Source organism: Artemia sp. Qi Xiang Cuo, chromosome 21 (genome assembly GCF_049724085.1).
Source record: "Artemia sp. Qi Xiang Cuo chromosome 21, ASM4972408v1, whole genome shotgun sequence".
NCBI lineage: Eukaryota > Metazoa > Arthropoda > Branchiopoda > Anostraca > Artemiidae > Artemia > Artemia sp. Qi Xiang Cuo.
This window is the reverse complement of record NC_142814.1, coordinates 21802332-21819365: the sequence shown is the minus strand read 5'-3', so window position 1 is coordinate 21819365 and position 17034 is coordinate 21802332. Positions and strand designations below refer to the sequence as shown.

The following is a 17034-nucleotide window of genomic DNA, read 5'->3' as shown; positions in this document are numbered from 1 at the left end:
TCTTCATTTTCATTTTTGACTCCCTCACTTGTTTGGTATCGTATGTCTTCTAACCGCATGTGTCTTACCCTTCATTTTCATTTTTAACACGCTCTAATTGTGGTTTTCGCATATCTTCGAACCGCTCGCGTCTTTGCTCTTCATTTTCATTTTTGATGTTTTTAGATTTTGATTACTTCAGACAATTTAGCCATGACCTTAGCTTTAGCTGTCCGTATTGGTGCTTTTACAACTGATGGTTCAGGTTTTCAATTTTCACATCTTATTACGTTTGAAAGTTGGTTCCATATGTGTTGGTTCCAAAGAATCATCATTTATAGTAACTGCAACTGCAAATTTTCGTTTTTTGAGCCTTTCAACAGACATCATATTATATAAATAACTGTTGAATGGAAACTCAACAATCTTACTTAGGCTATGCATGACGTCCTAAAGAAAATACTTATATGATGCCATATATGATGTCATAAGAAATTCTTATATGATATAATAACATAGTACATGATGTCATTTGCAAAAACAAAAATTAAGGCTCATAATGATTTTTCTCAGACTCCTGACCTATCTAGATGGTTTTTGTGTCATGCGAGAATATCCCAAGATACCAATTTTCCCGAAAAAATATGGAGCCGTTTTCGAGAACAGAAATACATATATACATACATAAATACATACATACACAATTATTGCTGCACATATATATATATGATATGTATATATATATATATATATATATATATATATATATATATATATATATATATATATATATATATATATATATATATATATATATATATATATATATATATATATATATATATATATATATATACATGTATATATATACTTCATGCAAACCTGCATTAAATTGAAAAAGTAGACTGGCAATGCTGATTAAATCCAAGGAGAAATAAAGGTATTTCGGACATTCACTGGTGAATGTCGACATTGACGAATTTCGGACAGTCACGGTAACATATATACATTTTGGGATTGAAGAAGCGCCAAGAAGTGGAAACAATGGCACTGTGTCTAAAAGAAATCCAAGTGTCTAAAAATCCAATTTTTACACGATTATTTAGCAGCCCTAACTCTGCTAACAGAAAATACTTTCTTTTTTATACATCCTATCCACTATTCTTCGTGACTTGTGTGACATAATTCAGCAAGTTATCTATACAAAATGTCACGTAACTTTCTACTACTTCACCAAGCCTAATTACTATTCGTTGGACAGCTTTTGCAAAAAGTACAACAAAAAACAATGGAGGGAACACGCGATGGATAGTCTATCTTCCTTAAAAATACCAGGTTCAAAATGATGAAACACCTAATAAGCTGAAACTTCCAGCTTAAATAACGGTTACTGATCTTCTATCAAGGGGGAAAAACATTTTATAGAATAAGGTACCCTTTTTCAGACAGGCCAACTTTTGCTCCTTAATTTCACTGAGCGCGTCTTCTACAGTGATACCAACATTTCGGCTCATAAAAGTGCCAAAATGTTTGACCAAAAAGTGATTTTGGTGTCGACCCGGTTTATAAAAAAGTGTCCCTGGTGTCACCTCGATTTTTTCCGCATCACGTTACACGCTAAAAAAGCAATGTCAAAAGTGGGTAACTTTGTCCCACTTTGGACCTGACCATCAAGAGCACTGCAGTGGCTGCAAAACTGAAACCCATAAAAGAAAACTTTATGGTCATCAGCAGAAGTGTCCATAAAGAAAAGTTGTTGGTATTAATCAAGATTCTTCCATGCGGTTTAAATTGCGCTAGTTATTCAAGTAAAGGCCTTCCTACCCACCTTAAATACTTTATAAGGGCAATTATTAACTAGCCTTCACATCAGTACATATACCCTTTCACATTTACACATTTGAGCGTCATTATCTACTTTGCGTATGAAAGGCAAGAACATTTAGTTTTTACAACGTGCGTTGAATATAGCCAACGAAAAACAAAACTTTAAAAGGAAAAAAAAAAACAATATTGATAGATTACTACTAGATTTTATGCTCACCGGAACTTCTGCGTGATGTTTCATCGCTTGAGTTTAATCATTATTGAAAAATCACAAACTTTAGAGGCATAATCACAAAATCACAATTCTGTTACAATATGAATAGAAACTTACAGAGACTTGTGTTGAGTCACCTAAAGGTGCGAATGTTGAAAGTATTCTTGAAGTTATCAAGAATTCAAACTTGAATTGAAGTTATCAAGTATTTTGCAGTAGGTTGCATAGGTTGCATCAAGACATGGCTAATTGTAGACAGCGAAAAGCCAAAACAGATAGTCTAAGTAATTGAGAGGCAAATGTGCAAATGATTGACTTTATTAATTGAATAAATTGATTGATTACATATATAAATAGCAAAGATATCCCTTGTTTTAACACCTAGAACAAAGATACTATTACGCTTAAACTTCACATTGAAGGAAACAAGGTCGCACCAACACTAGAGCACTCGGGGGCAGCCTTCAGACGGCCTTACATACTATATGAGACAGATTCTTGCACATTCGTCTCCCTTATGCTATTACGAGAAATTTCTAGAAATCGTAAATCATATTGTGTATAGCCTGCCAAGCACCGAGTCTGCCAAGCACCAACGCTAGGCAGACTCGGGGTAGGGCCTCTGTTGGCCTCGTATTTTTATATTAGACAGACTCTTGTAAGTTTATTTCCGGTGTCTGGTGCCCTCCCTCACATTATGTATATTGCCCCATTTTGGAAGTCTCTTTACTAGAACTGATTGTCTGAAAGTCCGGTCCATTTTCTTTCGGTTTGCTAAGTATTTGCTTCGGTTGCCTCCTTGGCATCGAAATTCTCCTTTAATCAGAAATTTCAAACTTGCGGATCCTAATCTTGAAATCCTTAAATTAATTGCCAAATATAACCGAAAATTGGATTCACAGAATGATTGGTACCATGTTCTAATTCAATAGTGCTCTAATTCAATAGTGTTCTGTTTTGTTGCTTGGTTGTCTCATTGGTTTCTTGTTCGTTAGCTTTTGTTTTGTTTATTTTTTTTTCTTCGTCTTTTCTTTCCCCTTTACCCCATCTTGTAATGTTTTGTGATTCATGGGTTTTCAATAATTGATAATAATAACTCATCAGGAGAATTTTCAAGCAGTAAGAATTTGCGGCATTGTCTTGGTTCACGCTATATGATAAATATGACTTATCTCCTACATGACCAAAAACTGGTGCAGTCTTTGTTGACCTTTTCCTAGTGTTGTGACAAACCTAACGGACTAATCAGCTGAGTGTGTATCTTTCTGCTATTTATGGCTACTTGCCAATAATAAAAATTTACACGTCCACAGATCATCTAGTCAGTCTGAGATCCTGCTGAATACTCTACCAGCTGCGCATAAGTTCATTAATATAGACCGTAGGTTTTTCTATATCCTTAATAGTGATGTAGCTTCTAATCTGGACCATTGTGTGCGTTCGCCCGTTCTTCACTGCTCGGGATTCCCGTTGTCGATGAGGAGAGAACCGCCTCTTATTTAAGGTCTATCAAAAATCAGTTTCAGCGCTTTTACCAAGCCCAGGAAACGGATTCGCAAACGTGAATGGAGTGATGTAAATTGTTCACTCTATTTCTTGACTCCAGGTTTGCTGTTATCCACAATCTCAGTGCCGTTTCATTTCTTCGGCGTTGGCTATTTTATCAGTGATGCTCAGTGAAATCCTTAAAACATAAATTTTATTTCGCCAATCAAAAAAGCTGAAGCAATAGCTGTTCCGTTGATTCGTCGTGTACTTTAAAAACCTTTGGGAAGTATGATGCCGAGCTTAAAAAAGTGAAGAATCAAGCCAAGTTTTGTTCTTAACTTTTGGTCCAAGTTTGGGTTTGGTCATTGGCTTAAAAGTTTTGCTTGTGAAACATCTCTTAGTATGCAAGTTTTTAATATTAGACAGAAAACGAAATCAATTTAAGAGCAGTCCGTTTTTCGGGCGCTAAATTTTCAACTGATCTAGTATGTTTCCACTGAAACAACGGATATATGTGCTTAATGTGTCAAAGCTTAAGAATTATTTTTTAAATGATATTAGTCCAAGATTGTCGTGGATTAACCACTATACGTACATTTTTGGGAGGATCCTTTTATTTGTAATGTGCACAGCCATTTTGCGGTTATAATTACGACGATTAATTCACATCTTAATCCGAATTCAACTGAACTTCTGTCGCACCTTAAGTTAATATTCCAGATGCGTCTTCCATGTCTATCGTGCCTGATTCATTTTCCTGTTGAAATTCCGTTTTTAAACAAGTCCTTATTAAGCTCATTAAGGTGTATTTGATTGGCTACATTTGCTACATTTCAATTGGCTACATTTGAAGAAAATTCTCTGCCTTCTTTTTGCTTTTACGAATAACCTTGACACTTAAATCCCTCTAAGAATATGAAACATATGTCTACTTCTTACCTAATATTATAGAGCATTTTAAGTGTTTAGTTTCCTAAACACTTTTTCAAACTTTTTCAAAATGAGACTAAAACACTAATTCAAACTTTCAAAATTCAAACACTAATTCAAAAACACTTTCCTTACCTAATATTACCTAATACCTATTACCTATTCCTATAGTGCCTGATTCATTTTCCTGTTGAAATTCCGTTTTTAAACAAGTCCTTATGGTGTATTAAGCTCATTTTACATGCCACATATCACTTCTTTTCGATGGCTTGAGATTTCTGCCAACAATCTTCTAAGTTTTTTTTCGTTTTCAAACAGTGCGCAATATTAAGAATAGGCCAAACATTTAGTATTCTAAAATTTTTAGTAAACGTGGACATTTCCCTCAGTAAGCGTTAACAAAGACATACTCGAGTTTTTTTAATCCGTTCCGTGATATTTTTTGCTGCGATTTATACATTTCTGAGTAAAAGGGCCGTAAAGAGGTTTAGGATGGATTACTATCGCTATTACGAATTTTACTTTATTTTACCACGATAATTTTGGAACTGGAGTTTAATTAGTCAGTAATTCGTCTTAGCCATAACAACCGTCTTATTCACCTCCTTTTCTATTTTTTTCTTTTTTTGTAGTTTATTGTTTCTTTTCTTGTAAGAATAAGATTAAACAAATCAAACTAAACTATGCAATTACTACTCCATGAACAAAACCCCGGAAGCCGAATATATAATCAATGAGCTACTCCTCTGAACGACAGCAGAAAAACAACTGAATCAGTGTTGCCAATGCTTTGAGATAAATTTTGCCGGTTGTATGACCAAATTTTTACCAAAAGATACCTTTTAGCAAAATTATAACATTCTATGCCAGTTTCCATTTCCCAGACAAAATAATAAATAAACTGAAAGACAAGTAATCTTTCTTTTTTAGATAATATCTTCTTTCTCACTCAGAAACCAATTTTAGGCGGGGTTTCTAATGTAATGTTTAATTTTGAACTCTGCAAAAAATTCTCTCTTGTGTCATATCAACGAAAATCTCCCTGAATTCCATAAGAGGTAGCTTGAGGATGTACCGAAATGGGCCAGAAATTGGGGATTGTGTCATGAAATGTCCGAGTGTGCCGCACTGTACTAGAACCTCTAAATTGTACCAAAAACGCTAAATTATACTTGTTGGCAACGTTGCTTTAGATCTTTTAGGTTAGTTGTTTCTCTATTGTTGTTCAGAGGAGTAGCCCATTGATTGTATATTCTACTTCCATAGTTCGTGCCGTGGATTAGCAGCTGCATATACTCCATTTCATCATTTTCTTTTTATTCTTCTTTGATTTTGGATTTTCCCTCTTTATTTCTCCACGCAAGATGCCTTCTTGCATTTTGGCGAAACATTCGTACATTTAATCTCTCTTTTCTTCCTACTATCCATAGACTCTTTTGTTGTCTTCAAGATTTTCTTCTTCGTTTTTTAACGGTGCAATTTCCCTAGAACCATTGTACCCAGAAGAATAATTTAATTTAGAAAAGAAAATTACCAGCTTCTAATAAATACTAAATTTAAAAGCAGGAGATATAATTATTAAGCTAGGGAATTCAAATTTATGATAACCACCATCGATCTTTCAGTGAAACGACAGCAAGACCTAAATTGACATAAAATTGACTTAATTTACAAGTCAATTATCTACAAGTCTAATACGAATATACAGCAGGTTTACATACTAGAATAGAATATACTAAGGAAAGAATATTGGGGTACAAAAGCATGCATAAATTATAAGCTTAATACTGCCAGAATTATACTGGAGAACAAAAGTAGGTATAGAAGGTAATATGTATAAAGTCTATATGAATTAGGCATTATAAAAGTCTATGTATATGTATAAATTATTAACTTAACACTGTGAGAAGCATCCTAGAGAACAAAAGTAAGCATAAAGTCTTTGTATAAAGTATATCCATAGAGTCTATATAAAGCAAGTATACAGTCTATGTTTATGTATAAATTATTAGCTTGATGCTGCGAGAAGCTTACCAAAGAACAAAAGTAGGTATATGAAGTCTATGTATAAATCCCATACAAAGTTGGTGTATAATTCTATGTATATGTATAAAATAACAGCTTAACGCATTGAGAATCTTAACGAAAAACAAAAGTAGGTATGTAAATTCTATGTATAAAGATATAAAGTATGTAGACAGTTTGTATTAATTAATAACTTAATACTTTTGAGAAGCTTGCCAAAGAACAAAAGTAGAAATATAAAGTCTATAAATAGGTATATCCTACCGTATATATCTAATTTATATAGCTATAACTAGATACATAAACTTTATGTTTAAAGTCTATTTATATAGCTCGTGTAAAGTCTGTATATATATATATATATATATATATATATATATATATATATATATATATATATATATATATATATATATTATATATATATATATATATATATATATATATATATATATATGTCTAAATTATTAGTTTAATTCTGTGAGAAGCATGCCGGAGATTTAAATCAGGAATGTCTCCAATACAGAGTTTTAAATAATCAAAAAATCTCCGTAATTTTACTTTTACGGGGGGGGGGGGCAACCTATGCTTGGGTAAATTTGGCTTGTGTCGTGTCGTGTCTGTTGTTTGTAAAAAAAAAAAAAAGAGAAGAGCCAATATAGCACTTGTATGTGACCCGTATAACATCTACGTCTAGAAACAAAGAGAAGGGTCTAACACTGGTACCCACGGCAGACCAAACGACGCCACCACAACTTTACAATCTTGATTGTTTCTGTTCTTTTCACATATTAACAAGAAAAAAGTAGAGTTAGATTTAAACATTAGATCTTTCAATCACTTGTTTCAACTTCTATAAAGCAAATTTCATTCAAAATTCAATTTGCTCTCGGATCGCTTCCCAAAAAGAAGACTCAATTTCAAGACCTTTTGATAGCTTCTTGTCTAAGTGAAACATCAAGAGAAACTGGTCTTTTCTATATAAGACTCCAGAAACGAAGTTTCAACTTTAATTGCTTCATCTTGATTTCGCAATATCCCCGATAAAAGCGGTGGAAAGAGAATATACATATCTCATTTCAGTCGGATCTAGGATGAGAGGGGCTAAAGGGGACAAGCGTACCGGATGGCACACCTAGGGGCCGGCAAAACAATCTAAAGTTGTAATTTTTTGGACAAAAATTGTAATATTTACAGTGTTGATGGTGCAGCTGGAGGCGACACAGTCTACAGTTGCCCCTCCCCCCACCTCCTGAGAAAACAACTAACTCCGTATCTGTCTAATTTAAAAGCCCTTTTTTTGCCATTGATATTTGGCATGTTCTATAGTCAAAACCATTTTTTAAAATTCAACGCCAAAGCATATCATGACAAGAGTGAAGGTAGGGGTCCCCTACCTTCAGGTCTTTCACCCCTACCTTCACTCAAAGATGTCCATCATCCTAATACCAACAAAAAAGAGCAAAGACCCGATAGTCTGTATTTCTTATAAGTGCTAGCCAAAACAAAAAAAAAGCAGAATATCTATTAAGTAAAATGTTTGCTGTCAACAGTCGTATCCTGTTTTCTGTCCGCATTCTCTCTTGAAAACGGACCCTTGAGAAAAAACAAAAACGAAAAATTAAATGCTTACTACTTTGATTATATCTTTTTTTCAAAGCTACTCTCTTACTGTAAAGCTAGGAAAAACAGTAACAATAGCGTGCCTTTAATAAAGATCCGGATAATGTCAATCGTAAAGCTTTTATCACATTACTTTTGAATTTTTTATTATTTTTCAAAATGGAAAAAATCAAAGGGTTATAAGAGAGTAGAAAAGAGAAATCTGAAACTGTTTGTATAGAACAATACTAAACCTTTCTAATTTCACCTAACATTATTATCTTTATCATATAAAAAACAACAATTGTAAAATATTATACAGTTATTGTTACGTCTTAATCTTGTTTTAGTTTGATATTTGCTTGACTTCAATGACGTATCTTTTTTGGAAAAAAAGGTAGCATATACAGTTCTGGAAAGTCAAATTCGTTATCCCTTCATTTAAATATATTATTCGTTCTAACTTTCAAGACCGATTGACACAACTTAGAGGGCCTTAAACCCTACTTTAGAACTATTCAGAAGCACAACTTAGGGCCTTAGAGGTCCTCTTAGAAGGCCGTAAACCAATAGCTTAGAGGGCCTTAAACCCTGCTTTTGAAACATTCAGAAGCCAGTTTGACCAAAGCAAACAGCATAGAATTAGAATAGAATTTATTTGCGCTAAAAGCCCATAGGCCATGGCAAAAAATATAAACAAAGAACCATTACAAAGAAATTGCACATAACCTAACATAATCCTTGAGGAATCTACTCCAATATTCAATGCGAAACAAAGGATTCCTGCCAACCTTCGCATACCCATCATCCGCACACAAATTCACCAACCACTCAAAATCATAATCCCCCTACCAATCACTTCCAGTCTCCAATCACTCAGCTCCTCACATTCACACATAAAGTGATACACGCTCTCGTCTAAACCTCCACACATAGGACAAAAATAAGGACCAGCCTTTGACTTTTCCCTCCCGATAAACATTCTTCTTTGGCCCAGTGGCAAACTATCAGCCCTCATTTCAATTAATAGCTTAATTTCATTTTTATTCAAACCCACCTTAAAAAATAAAACTTCACCCCAAATCTCCTTCGACCGACAATAAAGACGCAGTGAATTCAAAATTGAACGCTGGGCCTGCCATGTCTGTATTTCTTGGTCCTGTAAAATCCTTTCAACAACTATACTTACTTGATCCCCCATATCCTCGAGCCCTAAGCCAGACTTAGGGCTTTAAGCCAGTTTGACCAAAGCAAACAGCATAGTAAGCCCAAACAGAAGATTCATTACCGGTTTGATTTCAATACACCTTCCAGCAGATGGGTCTAGCATTTTGTGGTGTTTGATATTGCTTTTAAACCATGATTTTATATCCTTTTTCTTAAGATTGATCTTTTTTTTTTTTTTGTTACATCCATCTTGTGAATTTACCCAATTTATATTATTTATAAATTATATATCCAATTTATTATCCAATAAATAATCTAAATATAGATTATATATCCAATTTATTTGACCTCATCGTGACATGGACCTTACCAATACTTGTATATATTATTGTTCATTATTTCATTACTTTTTTTATTCAACTTTTTTTTAAAGACATTTAATCTTATTGTCATTAATCTGCTTCCGCTAGGAGAGTGTTCTAAAGTTTAGAGAATCTTATTAATTTTCTTAAGTATTTAGGATGGATTAAATAAAACTGGCTTCTCAAAAATCATTTAAAAAGGCAAAAATATTGTATCGTATTATGGCACTAACTTTTTTTTAAGGAAATATCCTTGTATAAAGCTAAGAATCTATTTATTGCTTTGAAAATAAAACATAAAAAAGAAAAAAACTGGATTTATTCCATTCAGCTTCTTAATTACAGGTTCTACATATCGAAGATTCAGAGTTTCGCAGCGAAAAGTCGATTTTTGCAAGTCCAACAGCACGTCCTCCAAATAATAATCTAAAAAATACCTGAAGTAAGTTCAGAATTTGTCCTTCTATTGCGGTAACCCATTCATCTCTTTCTTCTAAACTCGATGCTTCAAAATGCCAGGTTTTGTTATCCAGTGAAACGATTTGAAACTCAAAACCATCATACTCTTAAAAACAAGTAGAAAGATTTTATATAATCATAAGTAAGTAAACTGGAAATAAAAGTTGTATAAAGTGTATGTCTTCCGACAGCAGTTATTTTGTCTTCAATAATTTGGAGAGGTTTATCAATATATATTATTCAATAAAATCTTCTAACGACCTCTTTTCTTTTTCGTGAATTTCTTTCAAGTTTTTTCTTAATTCTTTTCTTTCAAGGAAAAGATCAATGCTTTACAGTGTGCTTTTTTTCATTCTATTTTAACGTTTTTACACCAGCCTGTCGTATATTTATTCTATATCATTCAAAAGCCTGAAAGAACAATATATTCAATTCAACAGAAATTCAAAAATGAAACAGCGACAAACATTTTTTTCACAGTAGTTAATAGTGAACATAAACCATTCCTTTTATAGCGAACTAACCAATCTTCCCATCTTGGTTAATTTAATTCATAGACCCATTCCAGCAGAGCTTGTTAGGACTTTGACTAAAACATCTATTTGATTACTCCCCTCTTTCCCCAAAATTTATGTCCCAGCTTCAGTAAGATTGATATCGTCCAGTATTTTCTGTTTTTCCTTCACGTAAGCTCTCCGTATCGGGATTGAGAACTAGATAGTGTTCCAAAGAGAGAGTGAGGATTGTCAGAGACATCTATTTAGAAAATATTTAAAGTCTCAACAAATGTACTCTGGTATTGTTACGAAATAGTAAGTAACTCAAAGGAGATTGCTTCTTCATGCTCTTCGAGAAAATATTTTAAATGTTTTGACTTTTTTTTTGGCTCTGATGTGTCATCAGACCACTGAATATAAATTATATATAGTACAATAACCACTCGGTAATATTTGGCTACTACAGTCTTGGCGCGTATAAAAGCTGCGCCCATATATTCTTACGTCCTCGTCCATTGGACCACTGATGGCAGATCATATGGAAACCCTTGAACACGTATTTTGGCTGAAACTTTCTCAAAATGCCTTTGAAACCAACTCGAGACTTTGCAACCTACTTGTAATTTTTATAAACATCTAATAATAACATTGCGCTACTAACTGCTGATTATATATATATATATATATATATATATATATATATATATATATATATATATATATATATATATATATATATATATATATATATATATATATATATATATATATATATATATATATATATATATATATATATATATATATATATATATATTAATACAGAATTAAACTAATAATTTAGACATATAGACATATATATATATATATATATATATATATATATATATATATATTAGGAATGAGTAATTTAAAATTAGATTCTTTAAAATTTAGCATTAAAAAGTGGATGCCAAGCTTCGTGTTCAAGAGAAATCTGACTTGTCTACCCGTGAAAAAATTTAATTTCTCTTATGTTTTTACGTTCTCCGGAGCATTTGCATCTCGGCTCAGCTTAGTATAATGATTAAGGCAGGGAATGATTTTATTGTATATATCTATCTACAGTGAATCAGACTAATAGAGTCGCCATAATTTACGGTTGGGATCCCACGGAGTATCCTCGTTGATCATTCTATATATATATTAACCACTGCTAAAGGTTGTTTGGCACCAAAAGCAAAGCTTGTTGTAGATAATTTCGGAGACCACACTGCCTTTCCATGACGATAAAATAAAAGTTCAAAATTGGGATAAAATCCTTTTTAATAGACAGTGTATAGAAATTTCACAAAAAATACCAGATATTTCGGTCACATATACAGTGACCGTCATTAGTAGTAAAACTGATCAGTAGTTTACTACTGATGACGGTCACTGTATATGTGACCGAAATATCTGGTATTTTTTGTGAAATTTATTATACACTGTCTATTAAAAGGGATTTTATCCCTATTTTGAATTTTTATTTTAAAGCTTGTTGTGGTCCTAACAATACAATGACAACTATAACAAAACTACAGTAAACAATACATCGAAAAAAAAGAAAGAAAACAAAATTATTTATTTATTTTTTATTTTATCCAATAAAGGAGGAAGCCATAGGCTTGTCGCAATAACTGTCTATCGACTTTACGTCAACGAGCAATTAGTATGACGGCCACGGTGGGGTTTTCTAGTTTTAAACTAGGCCCAAAGAATCATTTTAAACTATCAATCCTTTTTTAGAATATATATATATAAGTATTTTTGCAATTACCAGTTTCTTGCTCTTTGCGCAATTTAATGTCTTTTCATACTGAGGTCTATTCAAAGATATTTGATTATAACAGCAAGTCCAATTTCTAATAACGATTTCTACTAAGCTTCAAACTTTTGGTTTTCTTTTTTCTAACCGCGTGTGTCTTTGCTCTTCATTTTCATTTTTGTTTCTGAAGCAAATCTGCGTGACTATCTAGAGTGGAATAAGTCTTTTGGGAGTAGTGCTGTTGTAGACTAAAGGTTAAATGTTCCATACATGCAGATTATGTTGTCTGTTCGAAGAGCATATTGTTTGGCTTAAGATAAAAAGGCCTATTTCATACTTTTGTTTTAAATGAATGTGGAATAATTACTAATTAGAAAGTGAAAAGTGAGTTTTTATTGTATTTTACATTGGCGGTTGCATAGTTATGTCGCGATTACTTTTATGATACAAAATAGAAAAAGACTTAGATGATTTTTATGGCTTCACTTAAGTGAGATTTGTTGTATCCAATATTTTCCTCTTCTTTTAGTTAACGTCTCTGCATTAGGATTGACAGCTAGGAACTGTTACAAAAAGACAGTGATGAATGTTAGAGACATCTACTAATAAAAAAAGATTGCTCCTCATAGATTTGTAAGAGAAAGAGAAAGATGCATAGAAACTAAGATTGCGTTTCATAGAGGTTAATGCATTTAATTCTACTCAATTCATCGGCGGAACCAAATTTTTATCTCCAAAGTGTTAGGGTATATTATAGAAAAAAGGAAGAAAAAAAAGCAACTGTATTTTTGATTGCGAAGTACACATAATTAAACATATAAGGTACTATGGAACGATGCTTAAACAAAGCTTTACAAATGTAATTTTTTTATTTCATTTTTTCAGACCATGTTTTCACGTTTTGTTTTGGGTATCCTCTGAAACTCTTCTTCTTGGTAAGTATGAACAGTCAGATGTATTCAGGATATAAAAATTTTAATTTCTTCACCCACGTTCTCAACATTCAAATGAACACGAAAAAAAAAATATTGGGCAACAGAAAAACTATTGTTATTATTGTTCTGCTAGCACTAAAGATTTCAGCATCTTTTAAACAAATTCGCTTCGAGAATTCTAAGCTTGCACTGCTTTCCATAAATTTGAATAAAAAAAAAACACCATAAAGCTTTTTCAAACAGTTCGTGGTAACGAACTGCAAGTAAGGAGCGACCCGGCTCAATGGTAACCGAAACTCTAGAAAACGGGTTTTGATACCAATAGATACATCAAAAGAATCAGATTTTAATGCTGATTTCAAATATATAAGTTTCTTCAAGTTTAGTCCTACCCATCAAAAGTTAAGCGCCCGAGAAAATTTGGCTGATTTTCGAAAAAAGGGCGGAAAGACCACATAAACGACACAGAAACGTGATGAACATGACACCATAAGATACAACGTATCAAAGAACCTTGCTGTAGAGGTTTCAAGCTCCTATCTGCAAAAATGTGGAATTTTACCTTTTTTGCCAGAAGAAAGATCACAGATGCGTGTTTATTTGTTTGTTTGTGTTTTGTGTTTTTTTTCCCAGGGGGGATCGTATCGACCCAGTGGTCCTAGAATATCGTGGGAGGGCTCATTGGAACGGAAATTAAAAGTTCTAGTGCCCTTTTTGAGTGACCAAAAAAATGGGGGGCAAATAGGCCCCCTCCCACGCTTATTTTCTTCCCAAAGTCACCCGATTAAAATTTTGAGATATCCATTTTGTTCAACATGGTCGAAAATATGATAAATATGTCTTTTAGGATTACTTAATTCCCCGAAGTCTCCAGGGGAAGGGCCAAAAGTTATGAAATTTACCCAATGTTAACATATAGTATTGGTTATTGGGAAGTATACAGAAGTTTTCAGGAGGGTTTTTTCTGGTAGTGGGAGAGAAGGGTGGGTCGGGGGTTATGTTGGAGGATCTGTCCATGAAGGAATTTTTCATGGGGGAAGGGAAATTGCCATGAAGGGGGCGCCGGACTTGCCAGCATTATTTATTGGTCATTGGGACGTATACAGACATTTTCAGGAAGGATTTTTTTCGGGAGGGGGAGGGGGCTAGAGGAGGGGGTTACTCTGGAGAATCTTTCCATGGAGGATGTTTCTTTGGGGTAAAGGAAATTTCTATGAAGGGGGCGCTGGATTTCCAAGCATTATTTAAAATACGATTAGAAATTAAATAAAAAAAAACAAGTTTTTTAAACTGAAAGTAAGAAGCTACATTAGAACTTAAAACGAACAGAAATTATAACGTATGTGAGGGGATTCTCCCCCAAGTCAATACCTCGCTCTCTACGCTACAGTTTTTTTACTGCTTTCAAAAGAGCTAACTATTCTAATTAAACGGCCTTTGTGATTCAGGGGTTTGTGAATAAAAATTTTTTTTTAACTTTTAACGTAAAGAGCATGGTATTGACTAAGGGGTGAACCCCTTCATATAAGTAATAACATATACGTAATAAAAAAAAACAATAAAAAAACAAGCGATACGGCTCAATAGTAATCGAAACTTTTAAACACTTTTGAAAATTTTGATGTCAATAAATTTATCAAAAGAATGTGTTTATAATGCTGATTCTAAATATATACATTTTACTAAGTTTAGAATTACTCATCAAAGGCTACGAGCCTGAGAAAATTTATCCAATTTTTTAAAGAGGGGGGAACATCCCCTACAAGTGAAAGAATTTTAATGAAAATCACACCGTCAGATTCAGCGTATCAGAAAACCCTATTACATAGGTTTCAAGCTCATATCTGCAAAAATCTGCAACTTTGTATTTTTTGCCAGAAGAAAAATTACGAATATAGAAGTTAGTTATGTAAGTTAATTTGTAAAGACATCCATTTAGCAAAAGAAAAGTAAAATTTTTATGCAAATTTTGTTTACTTATTTAATGACGGTTAGCCAAAATAAAAGCTGCATTAAATAAAAAACGATCAGAAATTAAATTAAAAAAAACAAGTTTTTTAAACTGAAAGTAAGGAGCGACATTAAAACTTAAAACGAACAGAAATTATTCCTTATATAAAAGGGACTGTCCCCTCCTCAACGCCTCACTCTTTACGCTAAAGTTTGACTCTGTCTCACAACTTTATTTTTTAAAACAATAAAAAACTTTAGCGTAAAGAGCGAGGCGTTGAGGAGGGGACAGCCCCTTTCATATACGGAATAATTTCTGTTCGTTTTAAGTTTTAATGTCGCTCCTTACTTTCAGTTTAAAAAACTTGTTTTTTTTTATTTAATAGCATTAAAAAGATTAGAAACTTTTAATGACCTTTATAAAACCTGCGTAAAAATACACACTAAGGAACTAAATAATACACAACAGAAATTTTAAATATTTCATCCCCCCCCTCCTCTTCCTCATGCTTGAGATACAGTTTAATTGGCTAATATCTTTTTATCTGTTTTAAGTGAGGTATGGCATTTAAATTAAGAAATAAGATTAATTGAATGAGTATCCTCTGAATCTTAAAAAAAAACATATGCTAAGTTAACATAGCAACTTTTGGCAACAAGTGCTTTTTTCATGAAGCCATGAAACCACAATAAAGGCTTTCACCCACAGCCTTAGAATTTTCTTGTTCTGAAGATATGCTAGTACGTTTAGAGAATTTTTTAGGGAAGTACTCAGTCCTAGCCGAGTGGATTGGTGCGCTGGACTTAAGGTTCTTTGTCCGAGGCGAGGGTTCGAATCCTAATATAGCCAGCTATTTGGTATTGAACGAGGGTCAGTGATGAGACTCTGTAAGCTCAACCAGAGTCGACCCAGCTTTAAATGGGTACCTGGAGAATTTTGGGGGAGGTAAAACAGGAAGGGTGTGAAACGGAGATCAGCACCGCCGGTTGGACCTTAATGGTCCTAGTGCCGTAAAGCTTTACCTTTTTACCTACTCAGTCCAGATATATTATCGATTGGTTCTTTAGCCTCCGAAATAGAAAAAAATTATCTTATAGGCTTCAAATGGACGGGGTTTAATTAAAAATAGAGAATTGTCGATATGCCATTGGGAAAAAAAAAAAAAAAAACTTTGTCAGATTATTTTCTGCGGGTTCAGAAATTTTAGGGGCGCAAAATTTCAAATAAATATTCTAACATTTATTAATCATTTTGTAGTTTTGAAACTTATTTTTATTAAAATAAAGTAGAAGGCGACGTTCACAGTAAGTATAAGCAAATTGAATTCGAAGTTTTCATTTTTTTTTCCCATATCTTTTTTCATATAAAGTAATAAGTCAGATTTAAATAAATGATAAATTTTGTTAATAAATAAAATTTTGTGCTAATTGGCGCTGATCAAGATTTTGCACCGGACGAAAGAGAGGGTAGAACCACCATTGTGAAATTAGATATTTCCGTATCTGCAAAACACACAGTTTCAGCCGTTAGTTGTTCGGCTCAGAGTAATTCATAAGAGAAGGCAGTGCTGTCAGGTCTAAACGTTAAATAATCCACGGCATGACAATGTAGGGAAACTGGTTTGACCTAAAATGCAGTGTTTAGAGGTTAGAACTCTAGTTTCTATCAGCGTACTTAGTAGCTTATAGCTCCCACTTTTCCTGACGTCACTGAATCTCAAGAGGTTTAGAGTGTAATTCTGCGTATTTCAGCTAAAGGACATTTCTTTTAGATTTGTTTTATCTAAAAATGTTAAACACGATGAATTTTCAC

General features: G+C 33.2%; 1 protein-coding gene across 3 annotated transcripts in view; it reads right to left on the bottom strand.

Annotated features, from left to right (window-relative positions):
• Positions 1-17034, bottom strand: part of CenG1A (Centaurin gamma 1A) — a 273686-nt gene that overhangs the window by 79762 nt on the left and 176890 nt on the right. For all 3 annotated transcript variants that reach the window (XM_089107130.1, XM_089107128.1, XM_089107129.1), the window contains exon 13: positions 10032-10159. In XM_089107130.1, the coding sequence (XP_088963256.1) occupies positions 10032-10159 (128 nt within the window). The remainder of the gene's footprint in view (positions 1-10031; positions 10160-17034) is intronic.